Source organism: Cnephaeus nilssonii (assembly GCF_951640355.1).
Source record: "Cnephaeus nilssonii genome assembly, chromosome: 18".
Classification (NCBI taxonomy): domain Eukaryota; kingdom Metazoa; phylum Chordata; class Mammalia; order Chiroptera; family Vespertilionidae; genus Cnephaeus; species Cnephaeus nilssonii.
The window spans coordinates 23,016,553-23,039,356 of NC_137089.1; the positions used below are offsets into that span (position 1 = coordinate 23,016,553).

The following is a 22,804-nucleotide window of genomic DNA, read 5'->3' on the forward strand; positions in this document are numbered from 1 at the left end:
AGGAACAAGACAAGACTAGTCTCTTCCCTCTGGAGCTTACTTTCCCTAACAAATACTAAGTAAGCGTTGAGATTATTCAGTCATATTTGCTATTCATACTTTTATTTCTTAGGATCTCTTTTGTTTCACCAGAGCATATAGGAACTATTTCTTTCAGACAGGTTTTCAAGCAATGGCCTCAGCTTCCTTGAGAAAAACCACTCATCTCAAAGATGTGGTATCTAGATGGATCTTAGTGTGTGCGTGTGTGCCTGTGTGTGCGTGTTGTGGCTGATTCCCTCATGATTGAAGAAAGCCTCCTCCTTCAACACAAGAGTGGATTACCTAATTTTTACATCACCTGACAGATGTGCATGCACAGTACGCACACTGGTAAAGCTCGGAAGAAAGCGGAGGTCTGCTAGGTCCTAGGTCCTAATTAACATGCGGCTACCATCCGAGGAGCCAGAAACACTGCAAGTGTGAACATATTTGATGGCGGGGCTGCATCTTTCCTACAGCTGACCTCATAAATCAAACAGTGCAAACCTTAAGGAAGTGTTTTCTGAACATTTGCATGCACTGTGAACATTAGGCTGCCCTTCGAATTAACATCTCACATTATTAGCCTACTGTTGTGGGACTTGAACTGCTTCACTACTGGCGACTGAGAAAACACACACACTCGAGCACGAACCTGCAACTTTTAAAAAAGAATGGGAGGACCTGTTTAAGATCTTGAGAAGCGGACATTTGTAAATGAGGAAATCGAGTCTACATATGGAAAAGCACTTAAAAATCGTCAATAAAACTCTTTACTCTGATGCTTAAAGGCATAATAACAGAAAAGCATCCAATAAGGCACTAAGTTATATCTGAACACGCTGTACCACCAGGATTTTGCTACACTAATTCCTACTCATAACCAAGTCTCAGTTTAAATGCTCCTTCCTCAAGGAGGCATTTCCTAATCTACCATATTGGGCTATGCTGTCATTGTATTCAAACACATAGTGGTCTCTGCTTCATCTTTAAGATACCCATCACTCTGAAGATCTGTTAAGCTTTCCTGCTAAACTACGTTCCATGAGGGCACTGACTGTGTTTGTCTTGCTTTCTCCTTTACCGGGACCTGGCATAGTGTGTGTTTTTGGAATGAATTAGTTAAGGAATGAATACATAAATGAAATAAAGATACGTATCCTAAACTCATCTCTAGAAAATACAAAAATTAACGTTTACAAAAAGAATAGAGTGAAAGAAGCAGGAAACACTGACATACTCTGTTTACAAATCTGAAATAACTTCAGCAGCATCACCTGTTCAGAGGAGTGAGTACTGAAATCCTAGTCACACATATTACAGAATTCTCACCTTCAGATTCCTGTTTGTATGCAAAAAGAAGGTTGTTGCTCAATTTTTAAAAGCATACAGAATATCCAATCTCATTTTAAAAAATGAGCAACATGTTCTCAAACAGACTGTCTCCAGGTTGAAATAAAGAACAGAACAAATTACAGTGGTGCCTTGCATTTGGGAGCAGCTCCATAAAAAAAAATTATGGACTATGGAGCCAAACTTAGCAAGGACAAATAAATGAATTGTGGTCAATTAGTAAACTCATCGGCGTTATCAGCATCACTGTGGATTTTAAAATGCACTCAGTAAATGGTAAAAAAAAAAAACAGGTAGGGAACATAGACTAAATGGTCTGAAATGAGCGATTCCATTAGAATCTGTGGTTGTCTGTAAATATATAACCTGCAGTTTGATGAATGATCTTTTAGGTGATCTTGCCCAGCAGCTTCCCCAGGTCACCACCATCATTCCCAACCATTTCTGGATCCGCCCCCTGGATTCTTCCCATCCGTTTCTTGAGGGCCCCCCCGTCCCCACCCCATGGCTTACCTGTAGTGTCGGGAAATCTCTTCCTCCACCTGGGTGATGAAATCACATTTGGTACATGAGTGCTCCTTGCTTTCCTTGACAGCCGGCTGCTGCCCGTCCGACGCTCCCTGCAGGTGGTTGGCTTCCTGTTTGACGTCCGATGCCTGGGGCTCATGGACGCTCTCGTAATGGAAGAGGAGCACATCCACGTCGGGGGTGGAGAACGAGCACTGGTGGCACTGGTGTTTGACTCTCGAGCTTCCGGCCGCCCCGGGGGACAAGTGCAAAAGCAGGAGCGCACAGTGGGAACAACTGCTTTTCCTGCACGCGAACGGGTAAGTGATTTCTCCAAGGTGCTTTTCGGGGCTGCAGAGACCCCTGGGGCAGAATGGACAGTGCTTGATGGTACACTTATGGATGTTATGGAGCTGCTGATAATGACGGAGAAGTGGGCCCACGACAATGACGTCGGGGCCATGGCTTTTGGAATATCTGAAGTCGCAAAACTGACAATTGTAGCTTGTTACCACGTTATCCTCGGCCCCCTTGCTGGCGAAGTCCTTCTTTTTAGTCCCACCGGAGCCCTTCTCTGCCTTGGTCGTGGGCTCCCCTTCGGCACCCTTGGCTAAGTCATTCTGATTAATGACCGAGCCCCTGCAAAGCTTATCATTCAACTCTGGATTAAGGCCGCCTGACGGCGCTCCTCCGTGCTGCTTGCCGTAATGTTCTAGCAGCTTCAGTGAGCTGGATGACTCGCAGCTGAAGCTACAAAACTTACACCAGTAGTAACTGGTGGCCTCTGTACCATTTTGTCTCGAGGAATCAAGGGGCTTGATAGGCACCGAGTAGCCCACGGGAGTGTCATCGCCCGCCTTGACCGTGATCTTGTCCTGCCACTTGCCCAAGTCCCCGGAATCACTGCATCGAAGCGCAGGGATGGATTTGTTAGAGTTTTTCTCTGAAGGTTTGGCACCCTCAGAGGAGGGGAGAGGAGCTTTGATTTTGTTCGGGTGGGTCTGAAGAAAATGCTGTTCTAGTTCAGTCGATGAGTTGCCCATATAAGTGAAATTGCAGAATTTACAGCGGAAGTACTTGGTGTTGCCTTGGCAATCTGGTGTTTTCCGTCCAATGCCAATGAATGTTCCACCTGAAGTGACCTGGTAGAGAAGAGATGGATGTTACTTTACAGGTGTCATGAATCCCATGCTCTCCGGAGGAGGGAGGAGAGGACACGGGCAAGTGTTCCACATTAAAAAAATACAATAGTACTTCTGCTTATTAGGAAATCACTTGAATAATCAGAGCCAAATAAATCCACTCTCCATTATTCAATAGCTCCTCTAGGAGAGGCTCATTATGCTAGACATTCTGGGCCAAAGTATCAAAGAAGGTAAGTAGTAAAAGGACTAGAACTAATTCAAAGGATTTAATAAGATATACTTTTCAGGAAAAAAAAAAAGGCAAAGAAAACAATTTTTTACAAAGTAGATTTTACTACTGCCTCCCTCAAATCCACTTCCTACAAAAGCGTCCAAACCATGTGGGGATTTCTCCTGACAAAACCAAGTGTTGCTGTCAAAACCAGAGGCAGTTGCTCAGAGATTATTCAATGCAGAGGTTCTCCAAGGGAATCCTCTGTTCAGCCTCTACAGCGAGGAGACTGCAGGCCAAGGTGACGTTTACTTTTGGGGGTAAAACAATGATGCTGACATGACCACTCAAAATGGCTTATAATTATAAAGCCTGAGCATGCATTCTAAGGCTAAAAATGAAATGAATGCAGCGGGCTTGAAGTCTTGGCGAAGGAGCACCAATGTAAAGGTTTAAAATGTTTCCCAGTGTAGGACAAATGAAAAAAAGAAAACAGAACAGGGAAGCATTAGATTCAAGTTCTATCTCCTAGCAAAGGCCCTCCTAAGAGGGTTGTTCAAAGGCCAAAATGCAAAAATTCTACCATAAAGATCACCCCCACTATGCATTTTAATTATAAATGTGTATAGGATCTAGGCAATGAAGGCCTTCAGAGGGCACTTTCTATAAAATCCTCACTCCCTCCTCGGTGTGCACGTCAACGGGTATTTTACTAAGGGCCACCACCGAGCAGCCAAAATCTCTGGTTTAATATAGAGTCTTTGACTGAAATGCTCCAAGGAGGGAGAGAGGTTTTCTTCCAACTAACAGAGAATTTTTGAATGTTTCCAGTACCAGATGTCATACAGTAAGCACATGGCATAATCATGTTCTGCCTTCTTCAACAGCTGCTCAAAAATGACATGTGTGATCACTGCTCACATCCAAATCACACCAGGAGGAAAGTCTCAAGCTTCTCAAAATCATGTAAAAGGTTCTAGTTAATATGCAAACAGTATTCTTTCAGCACACTAAGAGGGATGTCTTTACCTCAATTGCACAAGGACTAAGACTGAAGTCCATTCTTCCACTTGGAGACAGTAGTGACCGTGATCAAGTGACTTAACCTCTCTGAGCAGTAGATTCCTGTTGGGGAACCTCTACATTTATTTCCAATATTACAGTTGTAGGAAATGCACATGAACATGTAAAAGAGCTCAACATGTACTGAACATCAAGACAACCATTTATGAAGTTCTCCCAGGGCCTTCAAAGGAAGGAGGACAACGTTTCATTTCTGACAACGTCTATACCCACCATGGCAAGCACACAGATTCAGCCTATCACCAGCAGAGCATCAGGTAACTAGAAGGGGAAGAATGGGCCCCCCTCGTAGGCAGCACCTACCAATCAGTGGTATGAGAGACGTCAGAGCCAGATCACATGGGGACACAGTCTAGTCATCACCCTAACCTGGCACTGCGGTGACTAAAGCAACTAAAGTCTGCCCCAAAATGGAATGCATACTACATTGCAAAATTCCTCTAGCTATTTCCCAATTCACTGGAGGTAGGGAGAAACCTCATTTTCAAAAAAGAAAACATTTAAATGAGATGCCATCAACTCAAGTTACTTTGTTCCTGGACTTCAACTTAAATCAAAAGGGGGAAATTCAGAAGTATCCCATTCTCTTCTAATGTGAGCATAGAAAGCCAGAGTGCAAAATCTAGATATGACATGTGCTCATTTTAGCTACCACATTGCTTCAGAACTGCTGAGCTTCCTAATAGGACATATTTCTGACTTTGCTGTAGAACAGGGATTCCTGAGAAACCACGACACATCATCATTTCTTCCATTTTGTCATTTTCAAGCCTCGTCTTCATGTCCACACAGAAAGGGATACACAGATAGCACAGTGTCTTAAGAAATGCCACATACATGATTCTGAAGTGAAATTTAAATTATCACTAAGCATCACAACATACTTTGCACTATTTTTTTGGCAACGTTAAGAATCAGAGAAATCCAGGCTAAGAATGACTATCAGGTGAAGCGTCCATAAAAGAAAGGCCATTTCAAAACAAACAAATAAGTGCCGTTCAGGCATTTTGGTTTAGGATAAACTAAGCTGCTGTGATAGCTACATTAAATCTTTTAAGTTGGTGGTGCTTGTGTGGCTAAAAGTTGTGTGTTTTACCCAGCGGTAATCAGCCAATTCCATTATTTAGGATGCTTTTACTGGTTATATATTTTATGCTGAAGAGTGCCTTCATACTACAACTGACTGTTCTTTCAAAGCCACCCAAGCAAACCAACAAAAACACAAGGACCTCATTTGATGGCAAGAACAACAACACTGCCACTCCTGCAGGTTACTGATTTGCCTTCTTCATAAATAGCAGTAAATCATACCAGTATTTATCTTATTAAAAGCTAATGTAATATTAGAATTACATACTTTATATATTATAAAGCCTACTTTGGAATACATAATTACTCAGTGTTATATTCCTTTCTCTTTCAAAAGAGATTTAAAAAAAAGATCTATACTCTGGTCATGGTGAAATATAACTGATATATATCATTTAAATGCTCTTCTAAAATAAAATGTAGTTGATTAATTTAGGAGACCATGCCTAAGGCAATTGACTTACATTCATTTTACTTTCATGACTCACAAATGTTAATTTTCTAGGTTAAATATAAATACACAGCAAGAACAGCTATGCAAGATAATTGTGTGCAGTGAGTGTTTATTGGACATTATTGCCAGGAAATAGAGCTACCCATTCAAAGAATTATCTCAAACTTTTCAAATGGTTAAAACATAGCAAGGAATAGAAAAAAAAAACAGCCGAAACCGGTTTGGCTCAGTGGATAGAGCCTCAGCCTGCGGACTGAAAGGTCCCAGGTTCGATTCCGGTCAAGGGCGTGTATCTTGATTGCGGGCGCATCCCTGGTGGGGGGTGTGCAGGAGGCAGCTGATTGATGTTTCTAACTCTCTATCTCTCTCCCTTCCTCTCTGTAAGAAATCAATAAAAATATATATTTAAAAAAATGCTAAGACCGGTTTGGCTCAGTGGATAGAGCATCGGCTTGCGGACTCAAGGGTCCCAGGTTCGATTCCGGTCAAGGGCATGTACCTTGGTTGCGGGCACATCCCCAGTGGGAGGTGTGCAAGAAGCAGCTGATCGATGTTTCTCTCTCATCGATGTTTCTAACTCTCTGTCCCTCTCTCTTCCTCTCTGTAAAAAAAAAAAAGAAAAAAAACATATCCCCTACCTATGATTGTACTAGACAAGAGATCAGAAGCAGAATAAAGATGATAAGTTTCGATTTTTCTTCTTTTGCTAACCAGAACTTTAATTGTAACCCATTAATTCAGTAGTCCTTTTGATAGGGATACCCACACTTTACAATTTCTATTAAACTGTAAATTCTGTTTGGACCAACTATTGATTCACCCCATCAGGAGTTAAGTAGCTATTGAGAGTTTAACTGTGCCCTCTCTGTGATAAATACCAGTTTACAACAGTAAACAAGCTAGACCACCTCTCTGCCTTTAAATTACTCATAGTTAAAGATCAAAATTGGTAGCTAAAATCCTTTAGTCATCTGCATTTACCTTTACTTGCATTTGTTTGTTCCCGAGGGAAATTCTATAAGTCAAATTCTGTGGAGAGACACATTATGTAATCTCCTGGCACCTCCATATCCTCATCCTCACGGATATAATCAATATTGTACACCTTGCTATTTTACAGGATTATTGTGAGGGTCAAGGGAGTACATGGACCTGAAAGTGATTTGCAAAATCTAGGTCAGTGCGGTCCAGGAGAACTTTCTGAGATGGAGGAAATGTCCTGCAGTTCACCATGCCCGTGGTGGCCACTAGCACATATGGCTACCGAGCACATGAAATAGGGCCAGTGCAGCTGAGGAACTGCTTTTTTAATGTGAGTAGTTTTTATACATTTTTCACTCATTTAGTTTTAATTAACTGAAATTTAAAGAGCCCCATGTGACTAGTGAATACCACAGTGGACAGTACGCTCTACAGTACCAGTCACATAAACGGAATTATTCTTGAATGAAATGAACTATCCGGTTGAATTTATCCTGCCAATGGGATGAAAAGACTGAATAGATGGGCACACGGAGAAATATCTCACTAAGACCCTGATAGTAATTGATGGCCCCATTATTATGGACTCAACCTGACACATATGGCCTCCTTCAAAACATAGAACAAAATCCATCTTTTGCCCCAAAACAAATTACTATGAAGCCACTGCTGGTGAATTAGAGTTATATAAAGAAACACCCATGTTAATGTATGAACAAGAACGTATTTTAAATTAATTTTCACTGATGGCTTTTTCTTCTATTTTGACCTCAGGTTTTAAAAACTATTCCTTCTATGTGGTATATTCCATGGCTTTCATTTATAACTCATATACATAGGTCTTTTCATAAAAATGTTTCAGCATATAAGTTAAAAATATAAGTAGTTGGCTTTTTTCAAGGTCTTTAACCTCCATTTAGTTCTCTCTTCCTAATAATATGGAACAACCTGTAAGAATAATTTAAATTAATATGTCACGGGAAAATATATTTTTTAAAGCCTCAGGACTCTTAAATTGACACTTTAGCACATGTACTTCTGTTCAATGGAACAAAAAAAGTTGTTTAACTAAACACAAACTCTTCCTTAGATGTGGTTCGTTTTCAAGGACTATAATTGACAGTAACAGAGGGACAATTAGGAGGGTACTCATTTAAGATGGCTTGAGGTTATGGGCTGATGGTAAAAAAAAAAAAAAAAAAAAAAGTAAAACCTTAACAATGAAAAGTTAAAGTGTTAAAAAAATCACTGTTCAAATACTGAAGTTACAAAAAACGTGAAGTAATCTATAAGGGCCAATCTTGACTGAAAATAACTACAGTCAGAATTAACACGCTAATCTACAGAGGGGATGTTTCTGCGTAGCACTATGCTTCAAAAAACACTGGAGCATATAATATGCCTTAATGATGTATCGTGATGGAGACTTTAAAAAAAGTTCAATAACAAGTCTAATTAGATGCCAATCATCTCAGTCTCCTGCCATCACAGCTACTTCCTTGTGTCACTGGTATAACTGGAATAAACACCCTTCCCATGTGGATTTAGAAGCACCAACAAATATTTTTTGGAGGGGGAACCAAAACTTAAATTGGTATAAGGGGCAAATTTCTTTTTATTATGTTTATTGATTTGAGAGACAGAGAGCAAGGAAGAGGGAAAGAGAGAAACATCTATGGGAGAGAGAAACATCCACTGCCTCCTGCACCTCCCCTACTGGGGATCGAGCCTGCAACCCAAGCATGTGTCCTGACTGGAAATCAAACCAGCGACGTCTGGGTCCATGGGACAACACTCATCCAACTGAGCCACACCAGCCGGGGCATAATGGAGCAAATTTGAGGATAAAATACTGCATTTTCTTAATTACACACATTTTTTTTTTTATCATCAGCTTTTTTAATGACAGTAATACATAGTCAAGCCCCAACCTGGTTTCTCATTTTACTCAGTGTAATACTGAACTAATTCTCTACGGTTATTTGGTATTTGGGCTGATAGAATAGCAATAAATCTCAAAGCCAGTCTCAATAATTTGGAAGACAATCTTTGGGTGAGAGGGGGAGGAATACAAAACAAAATAGAAAATGCAGCGCAAGTGGATTATAAAACTGTGTATTTTCCATGCACTGACTCACCATCGCCACAGGCTCATAATGGAGATAAATAAAAATGGCATGTGTTCTCTGAAGTGTGTCTTAATGGGAAAAACAGAGAGTCAAATCACTGTGGAGCATCCTTCCTCCAGGAAAGGGTGCTATGTTGCATGCCTACTGTGCCAAGCACTAGGGATACACACGGAATCAACACAGTCCAAAACCCCAGCCAGATGTCTGTAGTTGAGTACCGACAGCTCACAAGTCAATCGATGACAACAGCAGCGGAATATGTGCTTCTGCTGAGAGATGTACCAAGTTCCATGACAACACAGAGGAAGAGACCTAACCTACGCGGACAGGCCAGCAAAGGCTTCCGGAAGGAGGTGACAGCCCAGCTGTGGACAGATGAATTAGCATTTGAGATGAATCTCAAAGGCAGTGGTCATGGAAAGGTTTTTCAGGTGCAGGAAACAAAATGAGTAAAGCAGAAACAAGGGTGAAACAAGGGAAGTGGTTCTCAGGAAATGTGGAGGGATACTGGGGGCGGGGTGAGAAAGAATTTGGAAAAGGCATGTCTTATTGGAAAGTCTGTATTTAATTATACAGGTTTACATAAAATGATAAGGTTTTTATACAAAGTAGACCTACACTTCCTACACAATGTGGGAAAATTGATCTATAAGTAAAAATTTTAAAAATGAAAGAAAGGGAAAGAGGAAAGAGGGAAGGAAGGAAGAAAGAAAGGATAGAGAAGGATAGACAGAAAAGAAAAGAAAGGGAAAGGAAGGGAAGGGAATCGAGAAGAGAACAGAAGAGAAGGGAAAAGAAAAGAGAACAGAAAGAAAAAGAAAATAAGTAAAGAAAGCACTAAGAATTTACTAAGAAAGCTTGAAGGGTGTTGTCAGTTAAAGAATAAAGAAGAGGAAACAAACCAATCAACTGCTTGGGGAGAGATACCTATTAGAAAGAAATCCGGGGTAACTGACATTTCCAGTGGGACTGACTAGAAAATGGGAGAAGAGAACAAAGGATGGTTTAAAAAAAAAAAGTTGCATAAGAGAAGGAACTAACAACTTTAGTTTTACACAAGTTGACTTTGAGATGCCAGTGGAATATCAAGGTGCAGCTACCCATCAGCTGGAAAAACAGGTCTTAGAACAAATCATTGTTTATTATAAAACTAGAGTCCTGGTGCATGAAAATTCATGCACTGGAGGGGGGGTACCCCAGCCTAGCCTGCCCCCCTCTCACAGTCCGGGAGCCCTCAGTCCTGCCCCCTCTCACAGTCCTGCCCCCTCTCACAGTCCAGGAGGCGATCCGGTGATCAGGGGAAGGCGGCGCCCCCATCACACCTCTGCTGCTGCCACTGCCTGCAGCGCAAGCCTTGGCCGGCCCTGGTTACCTGTGCCTCGGGCCAGCCCTCGGTGGCTGGGCAGCCGCCATCCAAGGCTTGCCTGTGCCTCGGGCCGGCCCTGGGCAGCTGGGGGGTCTGAGGGGACTGGGGGACTCTGGAGGCAGGCACACAGTGGGGCTGAGGGGACTGGGCGCCGTCATCTTGTGGCTGTGGGAACCGCCATCTTTGAGGGCCTGGCAGTCAATTAGCATATCTCCTCCTTATTGGCTGTGGGTGCCACCATCGTTGTTGGGGTGTGATGGTCAATTAGCATATCCCCTCTTTATTAGATAGGATTCCCAAATATGTTACTGGGAATTACATGAAAGAATTCTGGTGTCCTTAACTCCTACATTAGCAAATCATCTAATACTCAAGGAGAACAGCAGGTAGGCAAGTAAACCATTTCTGCATTCTCAAGCTCCTCACTGTTGCCCACTCTTCCCTCACACTTGGAATCCAGGGAAATCCCCAGCCCCACGCATGGGTGGGGTATGTGATATACTCAAATTCCACACTCTAAAATATGCTGACATTTCCGCTGCCTACACTTCCTACAAAATGTAGGAAAATTGATCTATAAATAAATTTTTTAAAAAATTAAAAATTCCTGTACTCACTCCTAAGCAAAAGTTAAATTTTCATTACACAGCCTGGGACACCACTAATGGGAGCTGCGGCATCTCCTTACCATTTAATCTTCATAGACAAACCAACCTAGATTGTGCCTAGTGACTAGAAGAGGAGAATAGAACTCTCAGACCACATGTAAAATCATAAATTCCTAAAACAAAGTTCTCCAAAGGAGGGGACTATAAATAAATCAAATGCGTGGATGACATGCGGCTGAATTTGGAGACCAGACATTGCATCACCCTTGATTGATCAGATCAAAATGTGGCCCTTGTTCACTCTATCTGAACGAGTTTCTGTAGCAGAAGTACCAATGAAAATGAATCACAGTAATTTAAAAAAAGGCAAATCAGCAAAATTAATTTTCTTTTCAGTGATTTCAACGATAAGCCTAGCAAGTTCTAGTAAGGCAACATTACCCGACACAGATAAAATAACCCCAAAGAAATCGCTTATGTCCCCAAGTTCATTGTGATTCATACATTGTATACATCACAACCCTGTGTGGCAGCTTACATCCCCTCCCTTATTTGCAGGTGGCCTATGTTCCATTGCTATTCTAGCAGTAAACTCAGTCTTATATTTGGAAAGGCACTACACCATAGCAGTTAAAGACAGGCTTCCGTAGCCTATCTGCTCTGGTGTATGTCCCATTTACCCCACTTTCACAACAATGATCTTGAGCAGGTTACTTTAATTACTCTATGCCTGTTTCCTCATTTTTTAAAAATAAACATAATGGTAGTGTCAACTTCAAGGCTTTTTATGAAGATGAGTTAATTAGTACATGCAAAGAGCTTAGAGCTACACATGCACATATGAAACCTTTAATAAATGTTAAGTTATTATTAGAAGCGGATCCAAAATTAAAGGGGAAAAACAGAAGATATGTGCAATTTTGATTATGTAAGCTAACAGATGAAAGAAGAATAGATCAAATGAAAGGTAATACAAAAATTAATTTTACATTTGACTTTCAATTAAAATTAAACAAAGGTCTTTTCTGATACTCTGAAAATGCACAACACTTTAAATGCACAAACTTTAAAATCCTAGGATGAAGAATTCAAGAGGTCTACGGCCTAACGAGTCTCAGAAATAGACTCCAGGAAGGAAACGGAAAATGGAGAGGGAATTACCCTTTCTCCAAACTTTCCTGGGGTTAGCACACTCCTTAAGCTCCCCTGTTTCCAACAGCTGCACGTATAGTGTAATTACAATGGCCCAAGAAACAAAAGGCCCTAAATAATCAGTTGACTTGATATGGTTAGAAGAGCAAGCCATCAGAGGATAGAATTTTTATTAAGAGTTAAATAACATTAAATCCGATTGGATGCACTGATAACCGTTTCTCCTTCTAAACATTCTGCCCAGAGAGACATACTGACATTCAAGAAAGTGATACACGTTCTTTAAACAATAGCACATAAACCAAAAATCAAAGAGGAATTGGCATTTATCCTACTGACCCTCCTGTAACACAGCCAAATGGAGATTTAACCGTCCTGCAGGTAAAGGGATTAGTGAAGATGGTCCAACTACTCTACTCCACCTGGGTGGCTGCATTATCCAGCTCGGCCGTCTCCAGGATGAAAATAACCTGGTAAATGCCAAAACTTTGCTTTGTTTTATGGCCTTAGGGTGAGCATATGTTTTATTTTGCACACTTTATTACTTGTTAAAGAGACACAGTCCTGAATATAAGTATGGGTTATATGCCAAACATTCAGTACTCTATAGACAGTCTGAAGTGATTAAAGTCTCATTCACCAGTTGTTCTGAAGTACAATTGTCCTCAACTCAGAAAAACAAAGAAACAGAACCTGCTAAGATCTACAACTTCCCTCCTACTCCAGATCAAAGGAAACTGCAAGGCAAAAAAATAAATATTTGGAAATAAAATTCAAGAAAAGTCAAAATAGACCCAAATGAGATTAATGTTCTCTGATTTTTTTTTTTCCAAGACCAAACTGTAACCCCCTGTTCAAATGAATGTACTGGCATATGTTAAGGATCTTTAAAGCTCAGAGTTAAATATGTTGAAAATATGAATACAAAGGATGACTTCCTATCTCTAAAATCTGTTCTTCCTGCTTCTAAACATGACATATTGTGCAACTCTGATAAAAATATTTACAGAACAGAAATGTAGTGCTCTTAGATCCAACACAAGACAGTCGCTGGTAAGTTAATAGTGTCATTCTTCGGTGAACTTTAGAATTTCATTAAGAGCCAAAATGAATTTAATAGCTGGAATCTGATAGCTACCTTCTTGGAGTCCTGAATAATGCGGAATCGCAGAAAAAGGCTTAGTCATCTGAAAAGGCAACATACACATCGTGAGCACTTATAAACTCGGGATAACTAAACACTTTCCCGTGGGAAGCACAACTTGACAGGACTCCAACTTTTATAACCTGGTCTAAGGCCTAAGAGTCCCCCATAAAGATGACACAGACGTCCTGATGCACAGCACATTAAGCCCTAATGAAACAGCACAGTCCGTGTTTAACAGCTCAGGTCTCCATTCGGCGATGGTTTAAATATAAGCATAATAAAGCAGATTAAAAAGAAAGAAGCTGTAATTACGTTTTGAAGAACTCAATCTCTTGTCCTATTATTGGTCTCTCTGTGAGCCTCAAAGGCTGAATATAAGGTAGTAAAAATTACATGAAGGGCTTACCAATCATGCCACATGCATTATTTTTAAAGATTTAAGCACAGTAATTGATAAAAACAGGCAGGGAACATTTAGAACTTGAGGAACTGATATCCAGGTCAAGTCACTTAGCTCTGAGCTAGTGAACATATTTGCATTCTATCTTTTAGCTGATGTATCTTTTCCCAGTTTTCCTTGGTACAGAATCCACAGCTCTTCTGATGTCAGGGCTGGGCAAACGCCTCAAGGAGGTATGGGCATTTGATTTCCACAGACTCAGAAAAGACTATCCTGGTTTTATGATGGCCCTTATCCAGCGGAGGCTCTATCTACCATGCAGGACAAAGTGACATTGTTACTTGACGTTATTTTTACAAATGTGTAATTCTTTGACTTCATTACTTCTAATAAAATTGTCACAGAAGTGGATATTGTCAGTACAAATATGTCTAAACTTCAATGAGTCCCCCAAATATATGTTAAGCTATCTGAACTTGGAACTGGAAATCTTAAAATTTGTTTAAATGACTTCTTCTTCCCAACTGTATATCTCATATTTGCACGCAAGTCAAATTATTTAAAACCAACCATGTCAAACCAAAATACAGATCAAAGCCACGGAGTTCTTAAGTCCTGTACTCTGTCTCCTGTTCCTTTTTTCTTGGCCTAAAATGTCATAAATCTATCATTAACCACCAACTGTCCTGAGTGTTAAAAAAAAACCAAAAGCCAATTTAATTGAAAAAGATTAATGAATTGCTCATCTATTACTTCAATTAGCTTAAATTACAGATTGATCTAAGTAATTCCTAGAATTGAATGATTACTGTCTGCAATAGTCTTACTTACCAACATCTTTTTTTATCAGAACACACATGCTATTAATATACCCTAAATTTCTGATGAAAATGCATTAAAGAAATTCTACAGTCAGCAGTTTATCACCCACAGCTTTTAGTCTCCACACAATTCAAGTGACACGTCGAGAAGCTCTCCAACAGCATTTCAGCGACACAGACGTGTGGAAAAATGGGGGATTTCAGATGTGCTTTTATTCGATTTATGCATCCAGGGAAGCTGTTCAATATTTATCTCAGCATAAAAACATTATTAAGTTACTTATCTTCAGACATGTTTTTGCATTAACATCTGGTATGTGTGCAAAGTATTCAGGATTAGCATTTGGCCTACAAGGATATTTGGTGTTCTCTTCCCAAATTGAAGAAAGTGAACTCTCTTTAAACCTGTTTCTAAATGCAGTTGTGTTTCTGAAATAATTGCCCACTTTTCCCACAGATGGCTTTTTTTTTTTTCTATGTTTAGTCATATTATTTCTCTTTAAGGAAAAAAAAATAGATCTGAACAAGATTATCTTCCTGTATGTTCTTTCCTGCCACTTTCTGTCTTCTTTGCTCTGGGCTTCTGCAAGGATTTAGGAGACAAGCACAGTCGAGGATCAGCTGTTTTATTTCTAGTTCTATTAGTTCAAACTCAGATAGCTCACACATCTGTTTTATTTCTAAGATCACTGCCCAGGAAAAGTGTCCAGCTCATTCTACCCAAACATAAACTTTACTATAAATAACTGAGAACCTAACAAATAACTGTTTGGGGGAAATGGAAGTGTGTTTAAAAATCTGAATTCTTCCAAACTATAGGCCTTAGTAATCTTCCTTCTAGAGCCTTCCTGACAGCCCAGATCAGCTTCCCTCAGAAGTCGTCCCCAGAGTGAACAAACTGAAACTCCAGCCGGAAATCCAGGTATTAACATCATATTACTTGCTAATTATAAAACGCCATTTCACATACTGACATTATTCACTTCTAACCCTTTTATCTAAAACACATTTTACAATCAGAGTTTGACAGCAGAGTGTACCTGACATAAGACAGTGGAATGATCTTTAATGAGACAGCAGTTCAAAGCATGTAGCTTTCATGCATAATAGCTATGTTGACTTAATTTGCTGCTCCACGGAAATAATTCTATTTGTGGAATTTCACAAAGTAACATGGAATTTTTAAGAGAGCTTACAAGATGAAATTGGCTTTTTAAGAGTTCTTTATATCTCCCTTAAAATGATAAGATTGCCATTCTGACCTTTTCAAAGGACTTGGAAATTTCTCTTCTGATTCTTCTTCTAAGGATTGCAAATATGTTCCCTACCTCTTATTGATAACCTTCTTGCCTGCCTTGCTTGATTGACACTAGGTCAATAGACAAGTCTGGATCAAATGCACTGTAGCTATTGAGTTGATAAAAATGTTTGATAATTTCAAAAATTTAGGAAGCCAATTAAGTGTGATCTGATTTCATTAGTTCTCTGATACTTCTTCTAATCACTCCTAAAGAAGGTTAATATTAAACCTAATATGCTTTGAAATCTGGCTTAATAACACAATAAAAATCTACACACTATAATAGAAACTAATTCACTTTTCTCAAGTTGACCATGAGTCTTGACTATGTTTAAAATAAAATAAGTATATTTCTTTAGAGTCTGTTCTGCAGTTCATTCTACTTGAAATGACTTTTTTTTTTTCATTTTACATATGCCATAACCTAAAGACAGAAGAGTAAATCAAAAAGGTAGGCCACGTTTACTAAAAGTAGATATCTAAATTACTACTAAATACTTTCATAAATTATTATTTTCCTTAACTGCAGAAAGGAATGCCTTACTGGCCCATATCAAGGTCATTCCAGTGTCCCTAAGTACTTACAATCACCTTGACTTCTTTTTCATCAATGTAATTTTATTTCCAAATTTTCACTTGCAATTATGTTGTTTTTTCCTTAATTTACCTCTGTATCTGTCAATAGGACCTGCATCTAGTCCAATTTGATGTTGGGCTGAGTATAAAATCAGATTCTAATCCAAGACACAGGAAAAACCCCACTGAAGGAAAGACTATACAAAGACTATAGCAAAAGACAATCAATCTAAAACTTGAACCAAGTATGAGTCACTATCATGCAGACCCGTAAAGATTAGTGCCATTTTTAGAAGACTGGGGGAAAAAATCAAATTACCATGAAATATAGACAGGTCTAGATCAAATGCACTGTAGCTATTGAGCTGATAAAAATGACTGATATTTTAAAAAATGTAGGAGGTCAAATCCAAAGCCTAGCTATTCCATGAAAAGACTTTTCCCAACATCATAGAAACATTGGGATTAATTTCCATGATGAGAGGCTAAAGATAACCCTGAATACACATTTGGATGAAAGAGCCAATGAAGTATGCTCATCTTTTCTGCTGGATCTAGCAAGCTACCCCTTTGGTATTGGGAGCTTAACTTTAACATGCATGTAAGAATTCACATTTCATTAATAATAACTTTTTGTGTACAAAGAGATCACAATACAAAGCACAAACCTGTACATCATAGGTCCCATTTAGTAAAACAGGCCTCGAAGAATTGATGTCCTGCAGCACACCAGAAAGCACGGAACGGTTGACCTTCTGGAAGTCTTTGGAATGGCTGAACTGCACCATGTTATGAAGGGCTAAGATTTTGCTGTCCAGCTCAGCATCCTGCCTGGTGCGGTTATGCAGTCCTAAGTGATACTTTCGGAAGTGCTTAATCAGATCTGTGGGGTCGTTCCCGTAGTAACCATATCCACAGATATTGCATTTAAAGTCCTGAAGCTCTGGAGACAGAGGTGCCGGGTCTGGGTTGTCATTTACCAATAAATCAGTTTTGGATTTATTCAGTCTCACACCCCCATCTGAAGGCACTTGTGGGTTTTTTGAGGCCACTGAAACTGGGCTCGAGCCTTGACAATTGGCTTGACCACTCTGCGCTTGCCCTGTTTCCTCGGTAGCCTTTGGTGACATCTTATGGTCTTCCTTCGTCTCCAGTGAGTCCCCTGATGGGGTGCAGGCCATATCTTGAGGGTCATCTGCCTCTGCTCTTTGAGGAGACTTCAAGGGCTCACAGACTCCCCCAGCAGCTGGAGATGAGAAAGCCAACATATTTCTATCTGTCACCTCATCATGTGGGTAGGAGGGAAGGTTTCCTCCCTTACTGGGGCTTTCATAATTGAAGCCAGGCTTCTCACTCAGGACTGAGCTTGTTACGTCCTTCTTACTGCTGGAAGGTGGATCTTGAACATGCAAGCTCTGTTCCTCCTTATTATTTAGTTCTGCAGCATCACTCTGCTCCGTATTTTCTGACATCTGATCTGCAGAAAATTCTTTGTTCTTTGCTGATACCTTGCTTTCTGTACCTATAGGCTCCAGGGTCTGGCCCTCGCCTTCACTAGCAACGTTTCTCAGAGGGGGGTTCTTTTTCCGGACCATATCTGTAAAAATATAAGGAAAAAGAAGATACAGGGTTATTTGAAGGTGGCAGACATGTAATCTAATCTAGAACATTTCATTTATTCTATTCAAGGCTTGTTAAGGTGCATAATAAAAAAAAACTTCCTCAAGGGGAAAAAAACAACCCTCGGTTTTAAAAATACCAAAAAATTGAGACTAAAGCCAACAATTAACATTTAGAATTTTTTTTTGTAGAGTAGCTCATTTATTTTTAAATGGTTTTATGAATACTAAAGGATTAATTATTACTAGCTCTATCCTTCCTATTAGTTATCATTTCCTGCCAGTTATAATTTTGCTCAATTTCTTTCTTCAGTTACACTTGGTGATATATACATATGCTTGCATACTTATACATGTTATATATTATGTAGAATGTGTATACGTATTAGGTTTATAGACTATACATGCATGTTTATGTTTATAGAATATATATTACATGTTTATATATGTATGTGTATATAAACAACATAAATTGGAACTCAATATTGTTACACACTGTGCAACTGAGATATATAGTTTCCACCAAAATATCATCATAATCAAAATATAGATATAGCATGCTATAAACAAAGTGAAAACTGCCCCAGTACTTTCAGCAATGAAGGATAAGAAATGTTTCGCCTCTGCCCTGCTGTTCAATTTCTTTAAGCCCCATTCGGGGGCGGGGGGGGGAGGGCGGCGGGCGTTGCCTGAAGTTAGGAAGAGGACCTGGTATGCATCAGAGTGGCCAGGTTGAGTTTTACTAGAACTCTCTCAGAATGATGGTGAACCTAACTAAGCCCCAGGTTTCCATGCACAGACTGATGGAAATAGTACCGAGTCCACCATCAGGAACACATTGGAAGTTGACTAAAGCAAAATCTTAAATTAAACCATATGACCTTGCCATTTTATAGCTCAAAATGGCAAAATAATAGCAATCCCCTATGGTTCACCTTCGCATGCTAGTTCAGCTGTGCCTTTCAAGCTGGCGGCATCAGTGAGCAGGGTCAAAATAAGAACACTGTGACAAATTCCTCTACTGGAGTCTAATGAATCAGAACTTTTAAGGGTAGAAGGAGTAAGAAACAATTTGTGTTGTGTCAATAAAAGAGGCAGCAACAAAGGCTAGTTGAGGACTGAGGTTCCTGGTCTGTGTTCCTTCACCTCTCTTCCCCCGGCTGAAAACCAATGAGTACTGGGTGAAGTTGTCACCCCAAATGTCCCGTGGAAAAACCCACCTGTGGCAGACTGATAAAATAAGGCTTCTGGGCTAGCCGACTCTGCCACAAGGACAGCACCATGGTTATCCAAAATGTCCTGAGCACATCCAAATTCATAACATGTCTTAGTCATTTTCATCTATAATGTGTCACAAGTGCTGAGGGAACCACACTGGCTTGGTATATATGGGTGTGCCTTTGCTTCTGAAAAGCTGCTCAAGCAAAACTTTTATCATAGGAATCACCAAGCCAAGATAATGTACTAGTTAGAGTATAAGAAGTCATTTATAAGATCAATATTTACTCTATTGAATAATGTCAAAAGTAGTGTAACTGGCCCAGCTGGCGAGGCTCAGTGGCTGGGTGTCAATGTAAGAACCAGGAAGTCACGGTTCGATGCCAGGTCAGGGCACATGCCCAGATTTTGGGCTCGATCCCCAGTAGGAGGCAGCCGATCTATGATTCTCTCTCATTATTGATGTTTCTATCTATCTCTTCCTCTCCTTTCCTCTCTCTGAAATAAATAAAAATATATTTTAAAAAATAGTGTAACTGTACTTAAGAAGCACATTGCTCTTCTTATACACAAATAGTGCTAGTCACCAAGTATCCACAGAATTTCGTTCTTGGAACAACAGCAGCAACAACAACAAGCATTTATAGGATGAAGGGCTGAAGTCGGCAGTCAAGGGCAAGAGGCAGTGAGCACCTGCCAGGCCTCTGAGGGGCGGGCCAGGGGAGGGAATGTGGTCTTCACCTTTGGTGGCATTACCGCTGGGCCCTATGCTGGAACACTGGTTAACTCGTTTGCTTTTTAAGGTTTACATGTTAGTGTCTTATTTGTGGATGTCGAAGTTTTAGGAGATATGTAGTTTTCTGTGGGAAGTGGTAGAAGTTGAGAACTTGTCCCAACTCATGGAAGACTTGAGGGCCATTTTACTGGTAGTAAAGAAAAGAAAAACTAAAGAATAAGAGGGAAGCTTAAGAAATCAGTAATCATTTAAAACACAAGCGTTTGAGTAGAAAAATATACCTTTTTAACTTAGTTTACACAACAAACCATTCTAATTTATGGAGCATCAGCCATCCCTACATATGACAATGTGGTGATTTGGCACAGTCATCGTCGGCCTTTCCCTCCAGAACTTCCTGGGTATGTTTTTTTTTTTTTTTTATTGCACATAATGCCTTTAGTAATACTGCAATTTAATCTTTGCTTGGACAAGTACTGAAAAGCCACATCGTTTAAATTTTAATGTTTCTCCCTTAATATAAATAAAATCTAGCAAGGATGCACCAAAATGAAATTAATATGGTTACACACAAAAAGATAAAAATCTAAGTGAAAGGCAGGATTCATGAAGAAATGAGAATGAAATATTACAATTCATTAAGATTCTCCTTCTGCCAGATTAAGAGAAAATTAAGAAAATATAGTAATGCCAACGTAATTTGAAAAGGCAGCAGCATTTTACACAGCAAGGGAAAGAAGATAAAGTACTTAAAAGTGAATAGATATAAATATGTTAATATTGAACAAAGTAACTTATTTTTCAGAACAACAAAAACAGTGGATCGTGCTCATTTATTGTGATTGTGAAGAAAAGTAAGGGTCATAGTTTAAATACTTCTCAACCAGCATCTATAGTGACTGAGGGAAAATGTGATTTAATTAAATTATCATTCTTTCAAATTTCAGTTCCTTCCTCTACCCAAAAACAGACCTTTAGAACCCATATGACTCACTGATTCCTTATGTTGAATAGAGCTCTTAATAATATATATCACAAAGAATGTGAACTGCTAAAACTTCAAAGAAGTATCAGAAAGGTCATTTTGGTTTTATTTTTTGTAGTGGGGGGAAGGGGCCCGATCTTTTTAGTTGGGTTTAAAAGAAAATATCGTGGTTAATTTAGTTGACTACACTTTGAAGTAGCTATAGAAAAAATAATAATTTTCTACTGGAATTATATCACCATAATTTTTCAGAATGACATATTATGTAAATATAAGCACATTTGCAATACTTCTAAGTGGAAGAAACTCCCCTAACAAATCATAAGTTAGATGCCGAAGGACTATAGCCACCCTCAAATTATTATCTTTAAGACAAATAACAGATTGCACGACGTTTTGCTGTGTGCCAAGAACTTTTCCAGTTAACATTTTCACTTGAAAAAATAGATCACATACTTGTAAAATCATACCCAGCATTGACTTCATAAGGCATGTGGCTTTAGAATGCTTTTTACAAGTATTAATCCTATTAGTCAACTAGCAGGAGGCTAATGCAATTGTCTTAGAAGACGCTCGGAAGACACAGAAGACATTTTGAGAGCTGATCTGTACATCTGCAAAACAAAGCAAAACAAAAACATTTTCCTTCCTAAGTGATGTAAACACACTTTAATGTATCACACTGAAAATACATTGCCATGCCAGCACCGCGGGCTGCTTGAAAGACACCTGATAAAAAGCATGAGCAAATCTTGAGCAAGATCGTCTCCAGCCCCATGGGCTTCCATCAAGCGGCAGGAGAAGCAGGAACACGACATAAAAGAGAATGGAAGTCATTTTCACAGCAGCCTGGGATGCTGGTGAAATGATTGAACCTCTAAAACCCTCTGAACTCTAAGCATCATAATACTTACCTACATTGGGGCAGGAATAAAAGACCTTAATTAGTACACATGGAGGGGCACGCTTCTAGAAGAGATACCAAGGGCACTTGCTGGGACTGCACAGTCACGCCTGAGGACAGGTGGCATCCATGGCCAGGCCCTTGCAGACTCACCGTACCGGTATATATGCCATGCGGCTGAGAGAAGAACTAGTGCAATGCCATCGGCAATTCTGCATCAGATCCACGTAAGCCTTACCAAGAGTTACAGAAACACTGAGCACTGTGACCTGTGTTATCTTTCTAGCTATCTGCAGTAGGCTTCTATTTCCACTCTGGCTAAAGTAAGCTTATCCAGTCGTGATTGAACCCCCTTGAAACCCCCATTACTAGTATACCATCATTTTTTATCTGAATAAAATTATTGAGGCAGATATTGCATTAATGATGCTCATATAAATTAATCAGTTGTACCATAAATATAAATATGTACACTTATGTTAAGTAAATATATACATATACATACATATATATATAAAATCACATCAAATTTGGTAACCCCATTTTAAATGTTTTTTTATTCTACTAAACTGGCTATAAAAAGAAATTAAAAATACCAGTTACAGTAGGCCCTCTATAAACGACCGTTTAGATGATGGGGCTACAAGTGACTTGGATAAAGAGGAGTTGAAGAATGTAATGAGAGCTACAAGGGTCAAAATGGCTAATTTCAGTACTTTAATGTGTGTATATATATAGTTGATTTCAAAGAGAAAGGAAGAAGGAGAGATAGAAACATCAATGATGAGAATCATTGATTGGCTGCCTCCTACACTCTCCACACTGGGAATAGAGCCCGCAACCCAGGCATGTGCCCCTGGTTCATGGGTTGATGCTCAACCACTGAGCCATGCTGGCCAGGCACTAATTTCAGTCCTTTATGGATTTATGAGATTAAAAAAAACTGACCTGGGGGTTTGGGGGCAGTGAGCATTCCCACATTTATATCATCATCCACTT

General features: G+C 39.6%; 1 protein-coding gene across 5 annotated transcripts in view; it reads right to left on the bottom strand.

Annotated features, from left to right (window-relative positions):
* Positions 1 to 22,804, bottom strand: part of TRPS1 (transcriptional repressor GATA binding 1) — a 235,116-nt gene that overhangs the window by 173,408 nt on the left and 38,904 nt on the right. For 3 of the 5 annotated variants that reach the window (XM_079796025.1, XM_079796024.1, XM_079796026.1), the window contains 3 exons: positions 21,358 to 21,515; positions 17,012 to 17,940; positions 1,888 to 3,023 (listed from right to left, as the gene is read on the bottom strand). In XM_079796025.1, the coding sequence (XP_079652151.1) occupies positions 1,888 to 3,023; positions 17,012 to 17,940; positions 21,358 to 21,394 (2,102 nt within the window). In that variant the 5' untranslated portion in view covers positions 21,395 to 21,515. The remainder of the gene's footprint in view (positions 1 to 1,887; positions 3,024 to 17,011; positions 17,941 to 21,357; positions 21,516 to 22,804) is intronic. The other 2 variants (XM_079796028.1, XM_079796027.1) reach the window with 1 other exon arrangement.